Raw genomic sequence first — 26,101 nt, forward strand, 5'->3', positions numbered from 1 at the left:
TGCTTCATACGATATGTGTTGTTCTTGGAGCATCTTTATTTTTGTTTTTTGTTTTGTTTTGTTTTGTTTGCTGTAGCATATGGTTGGATCCTAGCATTCTTGTGTGGGAGAGAGACATGCTCTGTTTTAATTGCATAGAACGCTCTAGTTTTCGATGTTATTGTTCTACGAGTGTTCTAGTTTTTTGGTACTGCGTTTAGCTATTGGTTTTCGATTCTTGTTTTGTTCTGAGCTCGTTAGTATTCTTCATTTATGTATGATTAGCTCTCTGGTCCATATTGATTTTCATCTCTGAGAGCTATTTCAAATAAGTTGATTGGTGTTGGAGACGAGTAAAATGTTTCATGTCTATAGTGATGCAAAAGGAAGCTTGTCTAGACTGTGGCATAGACTTTGGCATATCATGTTGGATGTTATTCTTGTCATATGCTTAGTATTTATTGTTGTATCATGACTTGTTTCAAATGGCTGAGAGTGCGTAATGTGTCATTGAAATAGTCATGTGTTGTTTCCATCATAAAAGCATAATATTGTGATATTCTCCTTTGATGCTTTATTGGGCTGAGTTGGCGCATGCTTATACCATGTTATGACTATAACCAGTCAACTAAAGCCTCTATAATCATTTAGTTTTTGACTGTAATATCACTTTATGCTTTGATTGTTAATGTTTTGTCGCTATGCATGATTATGGCTATTACTGCTCTCCTAGCCTTCGCCTGTGCTGAGTATGATCTCTACTCGTGCATCCAACCACTAAAAACCAAAGTTTTCCAATTGTGTCCACCATATATACCTATTAGCATTGTTTCTATTCCAAGTATATTCATCATGTTTTTATTTATCTTCCAAATTAAATTTTGGTATGAGAAAATTAGTCAGTAAAGCTCTCACGAACTTGATGGCACATTTACTTTCTTGCACTTAATAAATTTGATCGTTGTTCCTATCTTATAAAGTTTATATGTTTGCAAATTGCGAGTTGGGAGTTAGTATAACCATGCTTTCATGGGGAACACTTTCGACATTGCACTTATATTTAGTTGATGTCATGTTCTTTTGTTTATGGATGCCCAGCGGTGCGAAATAAAATGGAAACTTGTAAGTCCATCGAGTTTGTATATGAGTTAGAGAAACGCCTGGGCCGCTAATCTAAGCCATGCATCATTCATGGTGGAAATTTACAGCTAAACCATAGTGAGCATTCTATGAAGCATTTGCAATAAAAAAAATATACCCATAGTAAATAAAAAAATTGTTGAGATGCTCATTGTCTGTTTGTCTTGTTATTTTGGCATGGGATTGCTCCTACAAGAGTACCTTCATATCATCGGGCAAGAGGTACCCCGTTGGAGGTTCTCAATGATACATGTATACTTACAATGACAAGAACTTATTTGGGATCTAAGTTGAGTAGCATGAGGTTTAGGTACTCGCATTCAAGGGGCATGAGATTTTCAACTTGTGATTTGCAAGCATATAGCTCATATTTGATTCACATTAATTTTAATCATTCAAGATGCTTATGATAGTGGCAACGAGAGCTCAAAGCTAATAAGTATCATACTTTTTGGAAGGTTTATACAACTTATTTATCTTGCTTACTCTACAAAGAGTCTCTCTTTTAATTTTATGTTGATTCTTCGTCTTATTCTTTATGCACCAATTAAGAGAGCATGGCTATCATTCTTAGTGCAATGTGCATAGTCCCAAAATTATTATTGATTGATTCATGATTATGCTACTACTTGTTCTTAAATTACTTGTATCTAGTCACCCTTTGAACTTTGAAGGTGTCCTAGCATTTATGTTTTTCTACTTCATAAAGGACATGTTGAGTACCACTTTGCTATGTTTCTCTATGCTCATAAACAAACAGTTGCTTTCAATGCACTATTATTCATGATCCTTTGTTTGAGTTACTTCTCATGTTATAACATAGTTGCTAAGTTCTATTGATAGAATTATATCTATCATGCCTATGTTTAGAGTACTTTGATCCTAGATTACAATGCTTTACAATGCTTGATCAAGATTGTGTTGGCTTCATGTCACCTTAAAAATTATTTTGTTATCACTTACCTACTCGGGGACGAGCAGGAGTTAAGCTTGGGGATGTTGATACGTTGCAAACGTATCTATAATTTTTGATGATCCATGCTTGTTTTACACCAATTGCTATATGTTTTGTTTACACTTCGTGGCACTTTTATGCATTTTCCGGAACTAACCTACTGACAAGATGCCACAGTGCCAGTTCCCCCATTTTCTGTTGTTTTGTATTTCAGAAAAGTTGTACAAGAAATATTCTCAGAATTGGACGAAACAAAAGCCAAAGTTCCTATTTTTCCCGGAGCGAAGATGGAGTCCAGAGGCGAGCGGAAGGGGGGCCACAGGGTGGCCAGACCTACCCTAGGTGCAGCCTGGCCCTGGCCCGCGCCTAGGGGTGGTCTGGGGCCACCAGGCCTCCACCGATCTCGCCCTTCCGCCTATATAAAGCTCCCGACGAAAAAACCCTAAATATATCGGCCTCCATCCACGAAAAGTTCCGTAGCTCCGCCGCCATCGCGGACAAGATTCGGGGGAGAGAAGTCTCTGTTTCAGCACCCTGTCGGAACGGGGAATTGCCCCCGGAGCCATCTCCATTGACTCCACGCCATCTCCATCGCCGTTGCTGACTCCCATGATGAGGAGGGAGTAGTTCTTCCCCGGGGCTGTGGGCTCTATCGGTATCTATGTGGTTTATCTCTCTCTCCCATGGTGTGATCTTTATGTGACCATGAGCTTTGTAATCTAGATGTCGTTATGATATTCAAGTGGATTTTACTTATGTGATCTCTGGAGACTCCTTGTCCCACGTGTGTAAAGGTGACGGTGTGTGCACCATGTGAGTCTCTTAGGCTATATTTCACAGAATACTTATTCACTGAATTATTATTTGAGTTGGATGTCTCTATGAAATTGTGGTGTGTTAGTACCTCCTATGAATGCTCAAAGTGACGGAGTGGGGTGTTCATTAGTACTTGGGAATACATCTTTAAGGTTTACTTTTGCAGCCCTACGCGGTGAATTAGTGTTCGTTATCCAACCGGAGAGTAGTTCAGAGTAGCATAGTGAAGTGCTTATATTTATATTCCTTTATGATATCATTGTTGAGAGTGACCACTAGTGAAAGTATGATCCCTAGGCCTTGTTTCCAAGCATCGAATCACCGTTTATTTACTGTTTTACTGCAAGTTTACTTGCTACCATATTTATTTCAGATTGTTATTACCACTCATATTCATCCATATCACTTGCATTTTACTATCTCTTCGCCGAACTAGTGCACCTATATATATGACAAGTGTATTGGGTGTGTTGGGGACACAAGAGACTTCTTGTACCGTAATTGCAGGATTGCTTGAGAGGGATATCTTTGACCTCTACCTCCTTGAGTTTGATAAACATTGGGTGATCCACTTAAGGGAAACTTGCTGCTGTTCTACAAACATCTGCACTTGGAGGCCCAACACTATCTACAAGAATAGAAGCGTGCGTAGACATCATGCGTGCATAGCCTTTACATAAAGTGTGTGCATAGCCATTGCAAAATTTCTTGGTAGACACAAGGCATCGCAACGGTAACACGATGTGGAGTAACGATCACAAGATGCAAAGTGCTTTGGAGCTAAGGATAGTGGAACAGTAACCTTAGTGGTTAGTCCTGATATTTTGAGGTTATCCTCAATGTGGAGGTTGTCCTCTCTAGTTGATGAAGACACAACTGCGCTTCAAGCATCAACAAATAGTCATGAAACATTGATCCCAACATAGGTTGGATCTATCATGCACTCGTGCTTCAACCATGTGTGCAAAATAGTGCTTCAAGATATTAAGCTTACGCTCATACTTCATGAGATTTCAGGGGATTTTGAATATGTTATGTATATTTGGTGTATAGGTTTACATGAGCACTTCATAGTAGGATAAGGATGATGATTTCAAAGAACGAGAAATTTCCTCATGATAGCAAAGTTGTTCATGTGACTCAAAGCTATAAAATAAACTACTTCGCCTCAAGGCTAAAAGAGTCTCCATGTGTAGTTTTGGTAATTAATTACAAACCCTATGGAAAAGGTAACATCAACACTATAAGTGTTATGACTCTCACTATTGGAAATTTTGTGATACCACTTCCTCTCCAAAGCCTGAATATGATATAGCGATGATTGTTCTATTTCAATCAAGGTAGCGGTAACATAAACTATTTCCTTTCTATCATAATCAATAAATCATTCACCCATTATTATCAAAGGTATAATGAGATTTGATCGGCCTTATTAGTAATTTGATGAAAATAGATTGGAGATGATGTTTACTTCTGTTCATCATTGTTTTAGCCATCATTTAGGTCTTAATCTAAATAACAATAAAAATATATCCTATAGAGAAAATAGCTTTCACATGTCATTTTTTTACATAAAAAGGGTCCAACAAAAAAAGGGGTGCTTAGGGGACCCACCAGGGGCCATGCAAGAGGGTGTGGTGCGGGCATGTACACAAGCCAACCGCACCACTTACCCTTGTGGGGCCCATATGAGGCTCCAAGGATTGGGCTAGTGCCCATTTGCTCCGTCCTCCTCTCGAACCCGACAAAGTATTTTTTGTGAAAAAATATCGTGTCTCTTTGGAACCCTAGACCGTTCTACAAATTTGGCCATCCATTCTTCGATTTTCTTTGGAGAGATTGCTCCTCGGTATGTAACTCCTTCACCCCTCCAATTTGTTTTGAAAATAATGGATTGTGCTATGATACATTTACTACAGAGGTGCGTACTATGATGTTGATGAGTGTATGTATGCAATTTTTTACTTGCTACATGTCGTATTTAATTCCTTCTCGAAACAGGCTTTTGCCCTGCTATATTGATATACCAACCACACGGTACAACTGCTAGGGCCTCGGCTCAAGCACGCCCAAACAAAACCGAATAGAAAGAAAAAAAGAAATGAATGTCAACAACATCAGATCGATGAAAACGACGATGACCCGCCACCGTTGCGCCCTCCGGAGAATTCCCACCACGATCTTCGCACTTCGAAGGACCGCATACCAAAGAAAATATTTAGGAAGGGATACGACGTTGCCGCCGAGACTAGTCCTAGGGTTTCCCTGGTACGCGGAGGGGTGTGGGGAAGGGTACATTCGGCGCCCTTCAAGAAGGAAAGGCGGCTCCCACGGGCGTCAGTGTTTAATTCTAGCAAGATCTCGCCATGGAGAAGGACAAGAACATAGTGAATGCATTCTTACGAAGAACTAGACACTCGGGGACGAAAGTTGACCTTTGCTATAAAGAAAATAAAGATTTGCAAGATAGGATTAAATACAAGAATGAAGATCTTCCCTTATACAACACCAAGTGGCAAGATCACAAGCCCCGCGCCACTCCTTGTCGATCCGATGGGAGAGACAAGCGAACACCGGCTATTACGAGAAAGTGGATAGGCAACACCTAGATTTATTGTAAAGATAATAAAGAGAAAGTGGTATTGGTTGTAAAAGAAAACCACCTAAAAAATACGAATGGCAGGTCAAAAAAAAAGAAGAAATAGAGGTACACAAGTTTGTTGAGCGAAAAAGATTTCACAGCCGAAGGCTCTTCAATCATCAGTTACAACGAATAAAAATATCAAAAAGCGTGGTCGGCAGGATTCGAACCTGCGCGGGCAAAGCCCACATGATTTCTAGGGCCTGTTTGGTGTGGCTTTTTTTGGCTTTTGGCTTTGGCAAAAGCCACCAAAAGCACCTAAATAGGTGCTTTTTTTGGCTTTTGGATTTTGGAAGCCAAAAGAATAGGATCTTTGTTTTTGGCTTCAAAATCCAAAAGCCAAAAAAAGACCTATTTAGTGTACTTGCTTGTACAGCTCAAAAAAGCCACACCAAACAGGCCCCTAGTCATGCCCGATAACCACTCCGGCACGACCACGTTGTGTCATTTACGCTGTTTTTTGCTTTTAGTACGCACCTTCAATCTTGCAGTCTGCTAAGAAGGCAAAGCCATTCACTGCGGAAAACATCTCCGCATCTGAGGACATGGCGGCGGCGGCAGAGGCCTCCTCCTCCAACTCCAATCCGCCGCGTTCTGACCTCCACCGGCGCAAGCGCCGCCTAGTATTCGACCGCCGCTACGGATGGATGTACGTGTACACAGACCCCCAACCCTTTCTCCGTCTCTCGCCTGGTTCTGCTCCCTCGGCCCTTTGTCTCACCCGCTCGTTTGCTTTCTTCACCACCGCAGCTTCGATGAGTGGACGGACCCCGCTGTTTCCGCCCTCTCCGGTGGCAGGGGAATGTTAGCACACTACGCCGGCCTTATTTCTGAGTTCTTAAATTTGTTCCGTAATGTTTCGGTTCCCCACCTGTGCTGATTCTCTGCCCACCCATCTTGTTTCAGGTTCTGCATACTACCCATGGCGCAAGCGCTGATGAACGCGGCTGCATCTTCGGTAAGCAACTTTTGTCGAGATTGAATTATAAGTTTGTTTAGTTGCTTGCTCAAGTTGGGCTTTCATAAGATTTACAATGTGATCACCTGATTGAATTGTTCTCGGATGGATCATGGATCTTGTCTGTAATTATTTACTTGACTTGATAGTTCGTACGTGTTTGTAACTGTGGTTATTAGCAGTTTCTTGTTTGGTATTTACACTCGACTTTTGATTTGGGTTTCAAGATTTTATGCATGTGTGTTGCTGCCAGAATATTTTGTATATCATTTGAAACTCACAATGTTAGATTTAGCATATACTATATGCACAAGAGATGAACCTATGTACCCTCATGAACATTCTAGTGATATGCCGAATTAACGATTGTCTTTCCTATTGTTTGGGACAAAAGCAGGTTGTCCAGTTATATTGCACATATACGTAAAGTAAGCTAACTATATATGCTACTCCGTAGTAAAATAACTTGCTTCATAGGTGATGTTGTATCTACCAATCCCTCAAAAGATGTAATAGTCATCAATGTAGTTTCCATAGTCTTTTGCTCCTCATATTGTTCTGATGCGGCAGACTAATGGATGGTGGCATTAAAAGAAGGTCAAGGTTATGTAGGGCTGGGTAGTCAGCATTTGATGATATTAGGAGATAATTGGTGAACATACATATTTAAGAATTTTATAAATTCTATCAGTACTGTTTGAAATAAGATACTAGTCTTTACCCTCGTTTTTTCATAACCAAAACACCAAAGGACTCGATAATTTCAGTTCAGTTTCTTCTGAGGTTAAAAGTACTGTTACTTTGGTGGTTGTTCTGAAATGCTCAAGATTACATGATCTGTTTTCATCTTGGGGAAGTGTAATCTTGAACTTAACTCTTGCCATGGTTTAGTTTTCACCCCTGTTCGAACACCATTTTATTTGCACCCCCATCTATCAAAACCATCCATATTAGGTCTCCATGCTAGTTCATTCATGGTTTTTGTGTTGTGGCATGCTATTTGTCTGTTAGTCAGCATATATGTGGTGAATCAGTAAACGAGCATTATGTAGTAAGCAAATTGGGTATTTGGGTCCACTTCTCAGCATCTCTTTTCTATCTGTCTCCCTGCTCTCTGTGTTATGGCCACACATTGCAAAGGTATTGGGAGTATAAGGTGGATACTAAATGCTGTTCTAATTCAGGGTGCAAATAAATCGTGTTAATGGTTGACCGACGAAAAGTAGACCCTTCTCATTAATCTTCTATCTCTTGGATCAGTTATTACCATGTATTACATATTTTTTAACTATCCTACCTAAGACGAAAAGTACAGCTTGTTTGGTTGCTCCTTAGTCAGCACATGCTTTTCAAGCCTTTTGTTTTTAACAGACACAATTTGTTGATGAAAAAACAAAATGGGCATCTGTTACTTTCATTGAAAGGTTCTAGTTAATCATAGAATTTTGTATCAGTAGAACTTCTAGTACCCATGTCTTTAATCAACTGACTGTATACGTTGCCCTGTTGATATCTGAATGACACTTTTGTTGTCAGATTATGGTACATGTTTGTACTTTATATCATTCTTATGTAAAGTTGTACTCATATTTCTATGACTGTTGAAGTTTGATAAGACCATTAATGCCATCACCTGTGTAGAGCGCATCTTGTCATTGCTTCAGAATAATTATCAACAGTATTTTTGTCACATATGATAATGCTGAAGCACATAACTTTCACATGTGTAGCCAATAGTTCAATTTAATATGCCATTTCTTAAGGTTATCCGCAGCAAGGCCTTCTTGTCAGTTTTTCAAATACCCCTGTACTGAAACTTACCACCCACAGCACCCAGTATTTAATTACTGCAGTTTATGTTTCTTCCACAGGTTGACCATGCAGCAGATACAGTTAGCACAGCTCTTAAACGCCCTGAATGTTTTTCCCCACTAGCATATCTCCCTCACCTACAATCGCAAAGGGACCGGCGGACTTGGTTCCACGAGCTTGAACATTCTGGAGTCATAGCTGATGCCAAGTTAGTTCCACGTAGAACTCTTTGTGCCTTTGAATGTATCAGCACCGATTGTGATTTGTTGACAAGGTAGTGTAATATTATGTAAGCAAAGTATGGAAAAATGCACAAGCAAGTTCTCTTGACGAAACATTAGTGGCTTCCTAACAATATCCGAAAGATATCTTGCTTTTGGTCAAAATCTTGAATTGTTAGCTCGAATGGGTCTGGCCTTCTGTAGTTGATTTTTATTACTTTTGTACATCTTCTCTCATATTGATCTTCTCGCCATTCTCGTTATAAGTTGCTTTTGTTGAGCTACAGGGATGCACACATAATTTTTTTCAAGAGGCTACACATGTGCCTCTAAACTATTGATATGTCGAGCTACTTTGTTTAGTTGATTTTAAAATAAATCCCACATGGGGTTCCCTAACTCACGATAGGGCATGAAGGGTCCTGCTCGCTTTATCCGTATTTACCTGGTCTGTGTATTTAGTTTGGTATAATTCTCGGTATACAGGTTAGTATTTACTTGTTGTACATGTGAGCATGTGCTTTACTTACTAGAATGCATGTGGGACTGGCTGCTGTTTGCAAGTGTTGTCATACATGTGAGATGATCAGCTTCGAATTTCTGGATTTTGTGCAATTACTTGCGTTTCAGCATCTGAATATTATTGGCTAATGGCCAGCTGACTTTGAGCAGAACCTGGCTGCTCCTGTTTCCTTAACTAGCCATATAAACAAGCCTGGCGAGACCAAAGATATAAGGGTGCAACATCTAACATTAGGGATGCAGAGGGCACCCAATCTGCCCTGCTTCACAGTCAAAATCGGTTAAATTAGTTGTAGCATCTTTAAGCAAATTAATTTAGGTTGAACTAGCACATACTTTCGCGGGCTTATGCGGAACGTCCGCTTGCAACCGTAGGCCACTAGCATATCTCTAGCATGGTCACAGCCACGAAAGCTCAAGGTCCACACATAATCCTGATATCCAGTTATCCACCTTTGGTTGAGGCTTTTTGTTTGTTTGTTTGTGACAAGACACCCAAAGGGCATCTCACATCTTACATCTATCAAGAAAAACGGAAGATACAAGCTACGGACAGCAAGACGCAAAATGATCAATAACAAACAGAATTACACAGAGATTTCCGGGTTTTGGAACAGAATGAGATTTCCAATAACCTGACGGTTCCTAGATATGTTGGCCGCCCCTGTCAGCCAAAATTCAGGGCAAAGCAATCTTTAAAATTTTCTGGTAAATCTCTACAAATTTTGAAATCCAATATTTGTTGTCTGTTGAGCCACCAATCCAATATCAAAATTCGTCTCTAGAAGCAGCTGGCCTCTGAGGCACAACACAAAAAAACAGTTAGATGAATTACTGCTGGACATGGAGGGTGACGGCGTGGCGCCACCATCCGTGATCCTGCCATCCTGGATTTGCATTTTCCACCACCTATGATCCCATATTTGCATTTTACAAAGCTTATACAGGAATGTCATCAAGATACAGATACGTCAGTCAGATGTGCCTCACACTATCAAACATGACAGCGAACATAATGTCCTAATTCATAAAACAGCATAGTGATCGTATATATCTAATTGCAATGTTTTTTTGTTGTTGCGCTGGCTTGCCAATCAAGATCTAGCAACCCGGTAAATAACAATGATGTAATAGCTGTAAAGATTAAGGAAGTGAAAAATGAATAATGCAATCTGAGATAAACAGAAATCTTGCGCACCCGCATTCCAGCAAGTACATGTGTTTAGATTGATACTGTAATTAATCTGGACCATACAGGCATCACATTCGGTGCCACTAGTACAATCGCCACTAGCTTTATGCAACACATTCGGTGTGACGAAGTGATTTCATATTTCAGACAACTTTGCTCTCAGCACTCTCTTACGTCAAAGACCTATTCTCTTTCAGTCACTACAGGACCAGGAAACATTCAAAGAAATTCCAGAGTGGAAGCCGGCCTAAAATGATGGTTCGACCTATATGATCCAGGCCATAAATGCCATCTACTGAATGGTTCCAAAATCGCAGTCTAACTTCAATTCCCTTGCGCTTCACACTTGTCATCTACTGAATCTAGATGAATGTCTAGTGGCCCTATATCTGGGACTGCTTCAATACCTTCAGCAGGCTGAGATGGAGAGAAACCCTGTTATCGTTTTGTCAATATCCAGAAAATGAAAAAAAAAGTATGGGTAGAAAAATTACCTGCATGAATTCTAGGAGGCACCACACAAGGTAATTTATGACCATAACAAGGCAAAACAGTTTGCCTGCCCAAGCTCCACATGTGAGGTACCTGCACCATTACAGAAACACAACATTTGTGACTTCCTTTCAAGTTTGGAGTTGCAAAAACGCACACTTTGACTAGTAGAACCAACCATTCTATGAAATACAGAAAATGAAGAATTAGCACTTTGACAGCAAACAACGACAATATATTTAACAACATGTTATTATCAAAAGGAAATACACTGTTTCAGTTACAGCTACTTTTCTGAAATGACAGAAGATGAGTTTACAGTCCGTGTTCTGCCTTATACTCACCGGGGAAGACGGTCTAGCAAATCTGTGTTTGAGGACTGCATTGCACGATCATACACAATCTCGGTTCTTTTGGCCACATCATCCCAACTATATAGTTTTTTCATCTGCCGCACATTAGATATGAATAAGCACGCAATAACTTGCATATAAAGTTTCTACTGAAGGAGAAGCTGATACAGAATTCCCATTTCTGACAGGGGTCCAATGCAGACTAAGGTCAGTGTATAGAATGAAACTCACCCGAAGATGCATAATTTGGGGATCTATGCCAGGAAGTATGTTGATAGCTTTCCTGACAGCGCGTACCATATCTTCTGGATCTGGTTCTGCAAGTACTATCATGTCATCTGGTAGAACCTGAAAAAAGAGTCATTTGTAGGGAACTGCAAATTGTCCAACTAGCTAAAACTTGTTATCTGCGAAAGAAAAACTTTTAACTTGTAAAGGACATACCTCTGGAACCCCTCCGACTCTAGTGCTTACTGTCAGCAGTCCACAGCTTGCTGCTTCAAGAATGGCTATGCAAAATGCTTCTGTAAGCGAACTACAATAGCGAAGGTTAAGTTTCAGTATTGGTACGGTAAATTACACTCTGCACAACTGCCATAAACAAGGTTAACTTATCCACCTTATAGTTTCCCATTAAATTTAGGATCAATTTAAGTAAAAGTAAAAGAAACCAAAATTCTCTTTTCTTTCTGTTTGCACTAAATCTATCTATAAAATATACTCTCTCTATCCATCTATAAAACATACCAATATTAGGAGTATATTCGTTGTAATAACATTTTATATTATGGGATGGAGGGAGTACTTCATAATTCCAAAAGAAATATTCCCACAACATTCGTTTGTTCAAAGGATTCAATAGTCTGGTACAAGAATGACCAAGTGTAGAAAAGATCCACCGGTTCCAAAGTAGCTCAAAATATGTGTATCATTGAGTGCTAAGCATTTGAAACATTCAAATGCAGTAATTTTAGCCACCGCTTTAAATGGCAGTGATCATTGCTGCACAAGCCCTGTTTTTTCATAATTTAATGGACCAGTTTAGTAAAATAAATTTCCATTGTTCGCTATAAAAACTGACAGTTGGAACCTGCCTGACAAGACTGCTGCAACACACCACAGTATCATACAATATTCAAGGGCAAAGTATAAATACAGTAAGAACAGAAAAGGCACATCTACAATAACAGAAACTATTGAAACACAAAAGATCAAAAATCAAAAAGCTACCTGTTTAGAAATATATGACCAGATATCAGAACAGATCGTACTTGAGCATGAGGTACAGCCCCTAACATCTCAACTCTGTCCTGAAGAGAAAACTTCTCCCTCATCTCTTCAAGGCGCACACGTTTTGGACCATCACCTCCGACGATAAATCGAACCTGACAAATCCATAGTTCATTAACTGATGGAACTCAATCAGCTTTACTAAATGCAAAATAGTATAGAGTAAGAAAGCAAGGATGCAAGATGACAGCATAAGAACCAAAACATCTATGAAGCTGAACTGTAAGGCAATTTATTGTGTGGATCAAACCAGAAAGGATGACAGTGATAAAAACAGTATGTTTATGTTCTAGATTAAGAATTTCTTTGGCCTTAGTGCATATATGTAGTTAAGCCTCTCTTATTTCATGTACAGCTCATACAAAGAGTCCCATAGTTAAAACCTACCTTCGGAAATAGACGGCATACTTCTGGAATGACTTCAACAAGAAGGTCAGCACCTTTTCGATATACTAATCTACTTATCACGACAATAATGATTTCATCACAGCATAAGCGGTTGGGGGAGGGAGTAAACATTGCAGTATCCACTGCGTTAGGAACCATGAAAACCTTTTCTGGAGATATCCCAGACCTCAAGACAGTGTTCTCTTTGCTTGTGTGAGACACACATATGGCCTGATCAATATCTGCAAGAGTAAACTGCAGCACCTTATTCATGTGAATGCTTCCAACATCAGCAAAACCATAAAGCGAGTGGTCTGTGAAGACAACTTTGTACCCCATCGTTCTAGCATGCATCAATGCTTCATGGCACAGTGTTGAAAAGGCCTGATGTCCATGCACAACAGAAATCTTCTCACGAATAAGAATGGTCCTTATAATTGGAAATGTCATGAATAGTGTAGGCAGTGTATTCTGCATCAGGAATGGCCTCCATGGCACATAATAAACCTTCAAGCCGCCAGTAACATATCGTACTCCAGAACGGCTTCCATATGCATGTGTCATGACAACGACCTATAGAATGACACAATGAATTTGTTCAAATGTTTACACAGAAATTAGTATCACAAGTTAATTTGCAGTTTGTACAAACTTATGGTAGCTGTGTTCATTAGAAGGTAAGATCATGCAAGGAGTACATCCTCAAACAGAAACTCAGTATACGCGCATATTCCACAAATCCACTACAAATAATGCGTTTATGGGTAGACCGCAAACTGATGAGAGTGGACGAATTAAAGGCATATCCACTAGCTTTGAACTGTAAGTGAACAGAGCATGATAGTAAAAAGTTTATTCGGAAAAAACCTTATGGCCAAGCTTAAGCAGGCATTGCGATAGATAATAGATGTGGCTTTCCACACCACCAAAGTTTGGGAAGAAAAAGTCAGACACCATCAAAATCCTGTGCTTTCTGCTTTGCCCATTCATGGTGGGCGAAATCTGAAATAACAAAAACCAGATATCATATGATGTAATATAACCGATTAAATAATGAAAAAGAGACTCCAAACAAAGCAAGCTAGTAAACTTCAAATCAAACTCGCATTATCGAAATTGATAATTGGTGCTCATAAGAAAGAGTTGAAATGTATTAATTTGGAAGAGCCACGTCAAATAAGGAGAAGAATCATGTGAATCTATCATTCGTAAACATGCTCCAGAATACATATATACACCAACAAATCTATACATACATGGATGTATTATTTCACATGGGAATGGAATGTGATAAACAAGAAGAGTAAGTTGACTCATGCCTGCCAGAACATATCTCCGGCCGTTGAGATAAATCTGTATCAGTAAGAAAAAACCTGTCTGGTTCTATTTTAACTACTACCATATAATGGCAGATAGAATAAGCAACAAAATGCTACGAAGTAGCTTAGCACGGAAGGGTATGGTATCACTGCACAATTTGTTCCTCTGCCTGACCATCTGTGCTAGGAAAATTCGTTTACTACCTACAAGGCTCCAATCCATAACAAGTATGTAAATCTGGCTATAAGAATTCAGACCTGAAAAACGAGCAAGCCGCAGACCTGTGTTCATTTTTTTCAGTTCATAGACTCATAAGAAAGCATCCTAGGATAAATTCCCATTATCACTACTACTAATCTATACATGAAAATAAGTGATACAAACAGAATAAGGTTCAAACAAAAGATTTTTCATATACATTCGTGCATACATAAAATAAGCAATTTTGAGAATTCCGGAGGCTGCCAAACTGAAGGTGAGATGGTCTTACCTTGTGGGATAGCGGAGCCCGCTATCCGGGTACTGAGCCGGCGAGTGGAGAGCGTCGGGGAGGATCTAGGTGAGGAGTTCCGGCGCAACGGGAGGTCGCCCGCGGAGGGAGGGCAGGTAGCGGTGGGACGTGAGATCGAGGAGCGCGAGGGAGGGAGGGCGTCGGAGTTGGGCGAATCTACCGTACTTGCACCCTGGACACATGCCAGGCTCTGCGGCAGCCGCCTGCAGAGTTCGCCGGAGCTCTCGTACGCGAGAGAGACACAGTGAGACGAACCGAGATCCGGTGCCTTGGCCGCCGTTTTGTCAGGATCGCCTCCTGACGCCAGGTGACAGACGACCCCTTCTTCAGTTATCCAACGGTTTAGGTCGCCAGGAGAAGGATCCAACGGTTGAGAGCGTCCGAGTTTAAACTGTGTTAATTCCCGCATTAATCTTGTTTAAGCTTTGTAATGGCTGTACTTTAAACTAAGCGTGGTCCTGCTCTATGCTATAAAGAGCAGGAGTGGGAGGATGGGAGGCACGCTATGAATACACCCTAAATTTCGTATCCTATGTTATCTTCTTCCGCATGGCTGCGCCGCCGGAGCGCCGGCTTCTTCCTCCTCCCTTCCCAAAACTCTAGTGAGTGAGCTCGGATCCTGACAAGGTGGTATCAGAGCGGACGGCTCTCGGACCACGGGCTAGCAGCGGCGAAGCCCTACCACCCTCAAACACCACCGGCGGCGTCTTCTTCGTGACCATGGCGGGCAGGCCCAGATCCAGGACCTCCTCCCGATCTCGCAACTTGTCGCGGGAGCGAAGCAACGACGATGCACCGGTCATCGGATGGGCTTCCACAATGGATGCTGAGCTTGCTGCGCTCCGGGCACAGCAGCGTCAAGAGCGCGATGCACGCTCTGTGGGACGGCGCCTCCGCAACTACCAAGCGGAATCAACCGCCTCCATCAACATGCTCACAAACCAGATGGGGAGCATGGTGGCGCTGATGGAACGGATGCAGACCAGTATCGACCGGCTCACACAGATGGTATGATCCAACCTGATACAGGCCAAGCACCCACCTTTGTGACGCCTCCACCACGAGCAAGCTCCCTCCTTTCACCCATCCCAGAGGTGTCCACGCCTCAAGCCACACCGCCGACACCAAACCCACCACCCTTCCCACCCAACTTAGGACGCCTAACGCCAGCCCAACTACCGCTTCCACCTAGCACGAACGATGCTCGACAGAAGGTCGTGGTCACCGAAATAGAGCCCTTGGTGTCCACTACTACGGCATCGTCGTCGTGCTTGACCGTGGTGCAACGCACAAATCCTACAACCCACCCTCACCACTACCTACCACAGAACCAACACCCAAGCTCAACACAAAACCCTACACCACCACTAAACCCCACCACCACCCACAGCACCCAAACCAACAACCACAGCCAATCCCAACAGCCAAACTACCATCAACCTCCACACCAAGTCCAGAACTTTCCACAAAATCGTTTCTCGGTGCAGCAAGGAATGAATGGATCACATGCGTTTCAGCAACACAACAATAGTGATTTGCATTTACGAACACCACATGTGGAGCTGCCAATATTCACAGGAGACTCACCTCGTGCATGGTTATTGGAGTGTGAAGATGTCTTCAACCTGGTGGAAATCTCTCTGACAAGTCGAGTAAAATGGGGGTTGACTCATATCAGGGGACAAGCCAAAACATGGATCAGTAGCTTCGGCTTGCCCGTGCAGACACTGTCATGGCAAGAACTCAGCCAAATGTTGATTGATCGTTTCCCTGATGCAACAGCTCATGATCCTATGGACCAACTTCAGTTGCTCAAGCAGAATACAACTGTCAATGCATACATTGATCAGTATGAGCAGTGGATGACACAAATGAAACGAGAACGCAACTACTTGCCGCGGGATTTCTTTGTGGATAGATTCACTAGTGGACTAAAGGACATTATCAAACACTTGGTGCAGTGCCAGAAACTTGAGACATTGCTTTCAGCCTATTGGTATGCAAGAAAATGTGAGCATGCATACCTACTGAATGTGAAAAAAACAACACATGTTGCACCTGCTCCTCGAGTATATCCACAATAGCAACAAACCCTAACAACGATAGAGGTCCCAGGTTATGTTGGTACTGCAATGAGAATTTCTTCCTTGGAGATAGATGTCCACAAATGCAAAGAACCCTGAATATGATAGAGTTGCAGGGCTATGAGGAAGAAGAGGATCACCAGGGACCCTACTGATTGACCCACCCCCACCAGCCATACAACAAGTAATGGTGATTCCTGAGCCAGCTCGAGCCCCACAACAAGTGTTACCACCACAAGCAGCTCCACCTGATGAAGTGGCCATGTGCATTTCTGCAGCAGCTTATAGTGGCAGTCCCAATGATTCTACAATTTCCCTCATCCTCAATTTCAGTAAAACACATTGTTGCCTTAGCTGATACAGGCAGTACAAGTACATTCACTGACCTAGCTTTTGCTCAGAAGCACAAGATTCCTTTAACAACTACTAAAGAAAGGACAGTCAAAGTGGCAGGTGGTGGCACTCTAGCTTCTGGTTTTATAGCATACAATTGCCCATTCACTGTCCAAGGCACCAAGTTTGTGACAAACTTTCGAATTCTTGAGTTACAAGAAGCTGATGTAATACTAGGAGTCAATTGGTTTAAATACCACAATCCAGTCACATTTGATTTTGTTGGGAGAGAACTCACCATTGGTGTTCATGGGAAATTATTGACATTCAAAGATCACCTCCTCCCTGCTGATAAACTGCTCATTTCCTCTAACCAATGTAGTAAGTTGCTAGCACATGGGGCAACATGATACTTATTGTGCTATACACAAGTGGAGGAAGTTCAGCAGGACAACACAACTGATGTACTTGTGTCTGATGCTGGCAGGGAATTGCTATTGCAATTCAAGGATATATTTGAGGCACCAAAAGGATTACCACCTCCTAGAGAACAGGATCACCACATTCCCTTGCTACCTGGAAAGAAACCACCAAATATCAGACCATATAGAATGTCTCACAGTCAAAAAACTTTTGTGGAGCAAATCATTCAGGAAATGTTGAAAAATAAGGAAATTCAACTAAGTACTAGTCCTTATTCCTCTCCTATTCTATCGGTCAAGAAGAAGAATAAATCCTGGAGACTATGCACTGACTTCAGGGGTCTTAATGAACAAACAATCAAGAACAAGTTCCCAATCCCTATAATTGAAGATTTATTGGATGAACTAAATGGAGCACAACTATTCTCCAAGTTCGAACTCAGATCTAGATATCATCAAATCAGAATGCATGAGGCTGACATTCGGAAAACTGTTTTTTCCACTCACTTGGGACATTATGAGTACTTAGTCATGCCATTTGGATTGTGAAATGCCCCTGCCACATTCCAACAACTGATGAACACTATTTTCTCTCCATACCTTAGAAAATTTGTACTGGTTTTCTTTGATGATGTACTGATATACATCAAGAACAAGGAAGATCATATCTAGCACTTGCAGATTGTTCTACAAGTATTCATGGAACACAAGCTCAAGGCAAAGCTAGCAAAATGTAATTTTGAGCAGCCTCAAGTGGAATACCTAGGGCACATAATTTCTGGTAATGGGGTTGCCACTGATCCATCAAAAATCCAAGATATTATTAACTGGAAAACTCCCCAGACAATCAAACAGTTGAGAGGATTTTTGGGTTTGGATGGATACTACAGACGCTTTATTCCTCAGTATGCCTTGATCTGTCAACCCCTGCATCATGCATTGAAAAAGAATTCATTCAAATGGGGAGAAGAGCAACAAGCTGCTTTTGACAGACTGAAACAAGTCATGTCCCAACCCCCACTGCTGGCATTGCCCAATTTCACACTTCCATTCATTTTGGAAACTGATGCTTTTGACACTGGCCTAGGAGCCATGTTAATGCAAGAGGCAAATCCATTAGCTTACTTCAGCCGTGTCTTGGGTCCCAAAAATGCAACTATGTCAGTATATGGGAAGGAATCTCTAGTTATACTAGAAGCCTTGAAGAAATGGAGACATTATTTTCTTGGCAATAAACTAGTAATTAAAACTGACCAAAGCAGCCTCAAGTACCTGGAAAGCCAAAGGTTGTTGGAAGGAATCCAACACAAGCTTATGTTGAAACTCTTGGAATTTGACTACTCTATCCAGTACAAGAGGGGAACTGAAAATTCTGCTGCTGATGCCTTATCCAGAAAATACCAACCAGTGGACATGGAGGAGGAACAGGAAAACTGTCAAGCCCTAGCTGTCGCAATTCCATCATGGACCAATGACATCATCACTCCTTCCCTCGGAGATGAGACTAGCACCAAACTGCTCTAGGAGGTAACAATTGACCCCAGCAACCATGCACATTATTCAGTACAATCTGGTATTCTCAAATACAAAGGAAGACTATATATTGGTGCCTCCACTGATCTCATACATAAAGTGTTTGATTCTTTCCACTCTTCAGTATTTGGGGGACATTCTAGTACAAGAGTTACATACCACAAGCTCAAGCACATTTTCTACTGGCCCAAGATGAAACAGTATGTTACTGATCAAATTGCAGCTTGTCCAATATGCCAGATATCAAAAACTTAAAAAATCCAGTACCCAGGACTCATGGATCCTCTCAATATTCCCAAGAAGAAATGGTCTGAAATTAGTATGGACTTTGTTGAAGGGCTGCCTGCCTCTAAAGGAAAAAAAAAGTGATTCTAGTGGTGGTTGACATGCTCACTAAATATGCCCACTTCCTTCCACTGTCTCATCCATACACCGTACAAACTGTGGTAGATTTGTTCATCAAAAATATTATCAAACTACATGGACCACCAACAGTCATCACCACAGATAGGGACAATATTTTTCTCAGCAAACTGTGGAAGGAAATCTTCTCTGCCTTGAAAATTTCTCTGCATTTCTCCACAGCTTATCACCCAGAATCTGATGGCCAGACAGAGAGAGTTAACCAATGTATGGAACAATATCTGAGGTGCATGGCATTCCAGCAACAAGGGAAATGGAGTGAGTATTTGCCTGCTGCTGAATTCTGGTACAATTGCAGCTATCACACTGCCATCAAGATGTCTCCCTTTGAGGCATTGTATGAGTATGCTCCTCCTCTCCGAACTGAATTACCAGCAACCTCTACATTGTCACCAGCAGCCTAGGAAACACTGCATGACAGGGAAAAGATGATACTCACTCTGCAACACAACCTAGCTAAAGCATAGAAAACAATGAAGAAATATGCTGAACAAAACAGGACTCCAAGTGACATAGGCATCTCCAATGGGCCTGCCGAAGATGGTACCCGGGGTTTATTGAAGGCCCACGACTCGAAGGATAAGAAGAGTCGGAAGCCCAAGTTACTATTAAGGAAAGCTAGAGTTGTATTAGGAAATAATACTTGTAATCTTGCGGGATGGGTTGGAAACCCTCCCGGACTCTGTAACTTGTGTATTACGAATCCCTCGGCTCCGCCACCTATATAAGGGGGAGTCGAGGGACAAAGAAAGCATCGATTCATTGTCTCACAAAACCCTAGTTTTTCATATCGTCGAGCACTTTTCGGCTGAAACCTTCGAGATCTACTTGCCCTCTACTTCCGACTAAAACCCTAGTCTACAACTTGTAGGCATTGATAAGTTAATCCCTTGTCAATTGGCGCCGTCTGTGGGGATTAGAGGTGTCAAGGAGCTGATCTCGATGGCACGTTCAAGACCGTCGACTTCATCAACTAGAAGCAACGCAATGGACAGAGGTAAACAGATCGAAGCTGGTCTAGTTGATTTTGTACCTCACCCGCCCTCCCGTTTGGATGCATATGCGTATCTGGAGGAGCCCATGGAGATGACGTTCGGAAAGTTCCACTTCCGCGTCGAGAAAGAAGGAGCGTATCGTCTCGAAATGCCGATCTCGTCGGGATTATCGGCGGTTGATACGTCTCCAACGTACCTATAATTTCTGATGTTCCATGCTTGTTTTATGACAATACTTACATGTTTTGCTTGCACTTTATAATGCTTTTATGCATTTTCCGGAACTAACCTATTAACGAGATGTCGAAGGGCCAGTTGCTGTTTTCCGTTGTTTTTGGTTCCAGAAAGGATGTTCGGGCAATATTCTCGGAATTCGACGAAATGAAGACCCAACACCTTATTTTTCCCGGAACCTTCCAGAAAGTCAAAGGGGGACCAGAGGGGTGCCCTAGGGGCCCCACACGTGTGGCCGGCGCGGCCCAGGAGGGGGGGGTGCCGCCCTAGTGTGAGGTGGCCCCGTGGCCCCTCCGACTCCGACTCTTCGCCTATTTAAGCCCTGGAGACCTAAAAACGCGAGACCAATTGACGAAACTCCAGAAAGACTCCAGGGGCGCCGCCACCATCGCGAAACTCCGTTTCGGGGGACAGAAGTCTCTGTTCCGGCACCCTGCCGGGACGGGGAAGTGCCCTCGGAAGCCATCTCCATCGACGCCACCGCCTCCATCATGCTCCGTGAGTAGTTCCCCCATGGACTACGGGTTCTAGTTGTAGCTAGTTGGTATTCTCTCCCCCATGTACTTCAATACAATGATCTCATGAGCTGCCTTACATGATTGAGATTCATCCGATGTAATCGGTGTTGTGTTTGTCGGGATCCGATGGATTGTTACATTATGATTAGTCTATCTATAAAGTTTGTGAAGTTATTGTTGCTGCAATCTTGTTATGTTTAATGCTTGTCACTAGGGCCCGAGTGGCATGATCGTAGATTTAAGCTCTATACTTATTGCTTAGATTGTATCTACAAGTTGTTTGCACATGTCTATGTCCGGAACCAAAGGCCCCAAAGTGACGAAATTGGGACAACCGGAGGGGAAGGCTTAGATATGAGGATCACATGTTTTCACGGAGTGTTAATGCTTTGCTCCGGTGCTCTATTAAAAGGAGTACCTTAATTTCCAAGTAGATTCCCTAGAGGCCCGGCTGCCACCGGCTGGTAGGACAAAAGATGTTGTACAAGTTTCTCATTGCGAGCACGTATGACTATATATGGAAAACATGCCTACATGATTAATGATCTTGATGTTCTGTCTTAATGCTATTTCAATCCTATCAATTGCCCGATCGTAATTTGTTCACCCAACACTTGTTATTGGAGAGTTACCACTAGTGTAGATAGCTGGGAACCCCGGTCCATCTTTCATCATCATATACTCGTTCTACATGTCATTGGAAGTAGTATCAACTATTTTCTCGGTGCCATTGCTCTCATATTACTATTACTGCTGTCGTGTTATCGTTACTACTCGCTCTCATATCACCGCTACTTTCACATCACCCTTGTTGCTAGTGCTTTTCCAGGTGCAGCTGAATTGACAACTCAGTTGTTAAGGCTTATAAGTATTCTTTACCTCCCCTTGTGTCGAATCAATAAATTTGGGTTTTACTTCCCTCGAAGAGTGTTGCGATCCCCTATACTTGTGGGTTATCAAGACTATTTTCTGGCGCCGTTGCCGGGGAGGCTTAGCTCTACTCATAAGTTCACCTGGGGAGTACACTCTACCTCTCTCTCTGTTTTATTTTATTTTGTTTTGCTTAGTTTTACTTTTGTCTAGTTTATTTGTGCTTAGTTTATTTCTGCCTATTATTATTTTGCTTAGTTTAATTTTGCATAGTTTATTTTTGTCTTGTTTTATTTTCCTTATATACCCAAAAATCCATAAAAATTTGAAAAATCGAAAAATTAAAAACTGCTATTATGGGAGAACCTACAACCTATTTGGAGCTTATAGAATTATATAATAATTATAGAGAATCAAGAACGGGTAAAGTTATGAGTGCTGTGATAGAAAAACTGAATACAATTGCTAAACTCTTGCTTAAACGCCATGATATAAACTGTTGCTCTAAACAGGATACTAAACATCTTAAATTTCAATGTGGCTTTAGTGAGGAAGTTTTAATTAAGAACTATAATTGGAATAGCTATATTCATTTTGGGTTCGTAGAGGTAGAACAATTTGTCTTATTTATGGGAGCCTCTGAGATTGAATCGTTCATTGCGAAAAATTATGAAACTTGTTGTTTGTAAGGACCTTAAAGATTATGTCTCTTCTATCCTTAATTTTTGCATAGAAAGCTACAGTGATAATCCTTATATCATTGATTATAAAGAGAGACTCATTAATGCACAAGAATGCACTCACTATTTGCAGGAACCGAGTGGAAGAAGAAATTGATGAACCCGAAAGCTCATTGGATGAAAAAGAGGAGGAAATTGATGAACTCGAAAGCTCATTGGATGAAAAAGAAGAGGAGAGCGATGAACAAAAGGAGGAAGAATGGATTAGCTACCCATGCCAACCTTCTAATGAGAGTAACTCTTTATCTCTTACACTATTTGATTGTCCTCCATGCTTACCGAAGGCGGATGAATGTTATGTTCCTGTGGATTCTCTTGAAATATTCCCTATGAGTAAAACTTGTGAGAATAATTATGCTACTGTTATTCATGATAATCCATGCTACTTTGATAAATCTTATGATAATGCTTTGTTTGTGCCTGATGTCGAAATGCATGGTACTAAAGAGTTTTGCTTGGCAAATGTTTATGATAAATCTCTAGATGATGATCCTAAGTTACTTGATAATATTAATTGTACTACTAATGAAAATGGGATTGGAGAGATCTTGACTTTATCTATGAGTCCCATATCTTTTAAGATTGATCAATCATCTTGTTACATTATTGATAAAAGCGGGTTTGAAAGTTTTAATCCAATTATTTCTGAGCTTGATAAAAATTATGTGTTTGTGGGTCATGAAAAACATGCTTTATGTGATAGTTATGTTGTTGAGTTTGTTCATGAAGCTACTGAAAATTATTATGAGAGAGGAAAATATGGTTGTAGGAATTTGCATGGTACTAAAACACCTCTCTATATGCTTAAAATTTTGAACTTACTCTTGTTTTATCTTCTTATGCTTGTCACTTTGTTCTTCATGAATTTATTTGTGTACAAGATTCCTATGCATAGGAAGTGGGTTAGACTTAAATGTGTTTTGAACTTGCTTTTTGATGCTCTCTTTTGCTTCAACTCTTATTTCTTACGAGTGCATCATTAAAACTGCTGAGCCCATCTTAATGGCTATAAAGAAAGCACTTCTTGGGAGATAACCCATGTCTTTATTTTGCTAATGTTTTGTTGTGTTTTGGAAGTTGTTACTACTGTAGCAACCTCTCCTTATCTTTATTTTATTGCAATGTTGTGCCAAGTGAAGTCTCTAATAGAATGTTGATGCTAGATTTGGATTTCTGCGCAGAAATAGATTTCTTGCTGTCACGAATTTGGGTATGATTCTCTGTAGGTAACTCAGAAAAATCTGCCAATTTACGTGAGTGGTCCTCAGATATGTACGCAACTTTCATTAGTTTTGAGTTTTCTGATTTGAGCAACGTAAGTACCTCTTAAAAATTCGTGTTTACTCGGCTGTTCTGTTTTGACAGATTCTCGTCTCTGTTTTTGCATTGTCTCTTGTGGACTTTAAGTGAGGCTTTCTAGACGTGGAGAGTTGTAGCTAATGTTTTATTGAGTTCTTGCAATGTGTCACTACAGGGCCAAGGTGGATTAAAGTTTTTTTGAGTACTAACCCCTCTAATGAAGTTTATGAGAAGTTTGGTGTGAAGGAAGTTTTCAAGGGTCAAGAGAGGAGGATGATATATGATCAAGAAGAGTGAAAAGTCTAAGCTTAGGGATGCCCCCGTGGTTCATCCCTGCATATTTCAAGAAGACTCAAGCGTCTAAGCTTGGGGATGCCCAAGGCATCCCCTTCTTCATCAACTTACCAGGTTTCTTCTATTGAAACTATATTTTTATTCGGTCACATCTTATGTGCTTTACTTGGAGCGTATGTGTGTTTTTATTTTTGTTTATGTTTGAATAAATTCGGATCCTAGCAATCCTTGTTTGGGAGAGAGACACGCTCCGCTTTTTCATATGAACACTCGTGTTCTTCGCTCTTACTTTTAATGTTCAATGACAAAAGTTGGAAGCTATTGCATTTATTGCTATTTGGTTGGAAACAGAAAATGCTTCATATTGTCTTGGATAATTTGATACTTGGCAATTGTTTTGAGCTCTCAAGTAGATCATGTTTCTCTTGCATCATGTAGTTTAAACCTATTAGTGGAGAAATACCGTAGAGCTTGTTGAAACTGGTTTGCATGATTGGTCTCTCTAAGGTCTAGATATTTTCTCGGTAAAAGTGTTTGAGCAACAAGAAGACAAGTGTAGAGTTTTATAATGCTTGCAATATGTTCTTATGTAAGTTTTGTTGTACCGGTTCATACTTGTGTTTGCTTCAAACAACCTTGCTAGCCAAAACCTTGTACTGAGAGGGAATGCTTCTCGTGCATCCAAAACCTTGAGCCAAAACCTATGCCATTTGTGTCCACCATATCTACCTACTATGTGGTATTTCCTGCCATTCCAAGTAAATACTTCATGTGCTACCTTTAAACAATTCAAAACTTTATTATCTCTTATTTGTGTCAATGTTTTATAGCTCATGAGGAAGTATGTGGTGTTTTATCTTTCAATCTTGTTGGGCAGCTTTCACCAATGGATTAGTGGCTTCATCCGCTTATCCAATAATTTTGCAAAAAGAGCTGGCAGCGGGGTTCCCAGCCCCCAATTAATCAACCTTCATTAATAATTCTCTTCACATGTTTTGCTCTGATTCATCAGTAACTTAATTTTGCAAATAGACACTCGTTCATGGTATGTGAATGTTGGAAGGCACCCGAGGATTCGGTTAGCCATGGCTTGTGTAAGCAAAAGGTTGGGAGGAGTGTCAACCATAAATAAAACTAAAATACATGTGTAAACAAAAGAGAAGAGGGATGACCTACCTTGCTGGTAGAGATAACGTCCTTCATGGGAGCCGCTCTTTGAAAGTCTGTTTGGCAAGGGGGTTAGAGTGCCCGCTACCATTCGTTGACAACAACAAACACCTCTCAAAACTTTACTTTTATGCTCTCTATATGATTTCAAAACTTAAAAAGCTTTAGCACATGATTTAATCCCTGCTTCCCTCTGCGAAGGGCCATTCTTTTACTTTATGTTGAGTCAGTTTACCTATTTCCTTCCATCTTAGATGCAAACACTTGTGTCAACTGTGCATTGATTCTTACATACTTGCTTATTTGCATTCATCATATTACTCCGTATTGACCATTATCCATGAGATATACATGTTGGAAGTTGAAAGCAACCGCTGAAACTTAATCTTCCTTTGTGTTGCTTCATTGCCTTTACTTTGAATTTATTGCTTTATGAGTTAACTCTTGTGCAAGACTTTTGATGCTTGTCTTGAAAGTACTATTCATGAAAAGTTTTGCTATATGTTATCTATTTGTTAGCAACTATAGATCATTGCCTTGAGTCACTTAATTCATCTCATATGCTTTATAATAGTATGATCAAGGTTATGTAAGTAGCAT

At 40.9% G+C, this 26,101-nt stretch overlaps 2 protein-coding genes and 1 non-coding gene across 3 annotated transcripts; 1 reads left to right on the plus strand and 2 right to left on the minus strand.

Annotated features, from left to right (window-relative positions):
* Positions 1–5,680: 5,680 nt before the first annotated feature.
* TRNAP-AGG lies at positions 5,681–5,969 on the minus strand. The gene is made up of 2 exons: positions 5,933–5,969; positions 5,681–5,725 (listed from the first exon to the last, which is right to left on the minus strand). It is a non-coding gene; the product is annotated as a tRNA-Pro (tRNA).
* A 75-nt stretch (positions 5,970–6,044) lies between these two features.
* LOC124698650 lies at positions 6,045–8,707 on the plus strand. Its single transcript, XM_047231122.1, has 4 exons — positions 6,045–6,180; positions 6,282–6,335; positions 6,438–6,489; positions 8,361–8,707. The coding sequence occupies exons 1-4, from the start codon at positions 6,077–6,079 to the stop codon at positions 8,577–8,579; spliced, it is 429 nt and encodes a 142-aa protein (XP_047087078.1). The 5' UTR covers positions 6,045–6,076; the 3' UTR covers positions 8,580–8,707.
* A 1,515-nt stretch (positions 8,708–10,222) lies between these two features.
* On the minus strand, positions 10,223–14,834 carry LOC124698651 (phosphatidylinositol N-acetylglucosaminyltransferase subunit A-like). Its single transcript, XM_047231123.1, has 9 exons — positions 14,569–14,834; positions 13,626–13,760; positions 12,759–13,331; positions 12,312–12,466; positions 11,526–11,616; positions 11,313–11,429; positions 11,073–11,176; positions 10,731–10,821; positions 10,223–10,653 (listed from the first exon to the last, which is right to left on the minus strand). The coding sequence occupies exons 2-9, from the start codon at positions 13,746–13,748 to the stop codon at positions 10,561–10,563; spliced, it is 1,347 nt and encodes a 448-aa protein (XP_047087079.1). The 5' UTR covers positions 13,749–13,760; positions 14,569–14,834; the 3' UTR covers positions 10,223–10,560.
* Positions 14,835–26,101: the final 11,267 nt, after the last annotated feature.

The sequence above is a fragment of the Lolium rigidum genome, chromosome 3 (genome assembly GCF_022539505.1).
Source record: "Lolium rigidum isolate FL_2022 chromosome 3, APGP_CSIRO_Lrig_0.1, whole genome shotgun sequence".
NCBI lineage: Eukaryota > Viridiplantae > Streptophyta > Magnoliopsida > Poales > Poaceae > Lolium > Lolium rigidum.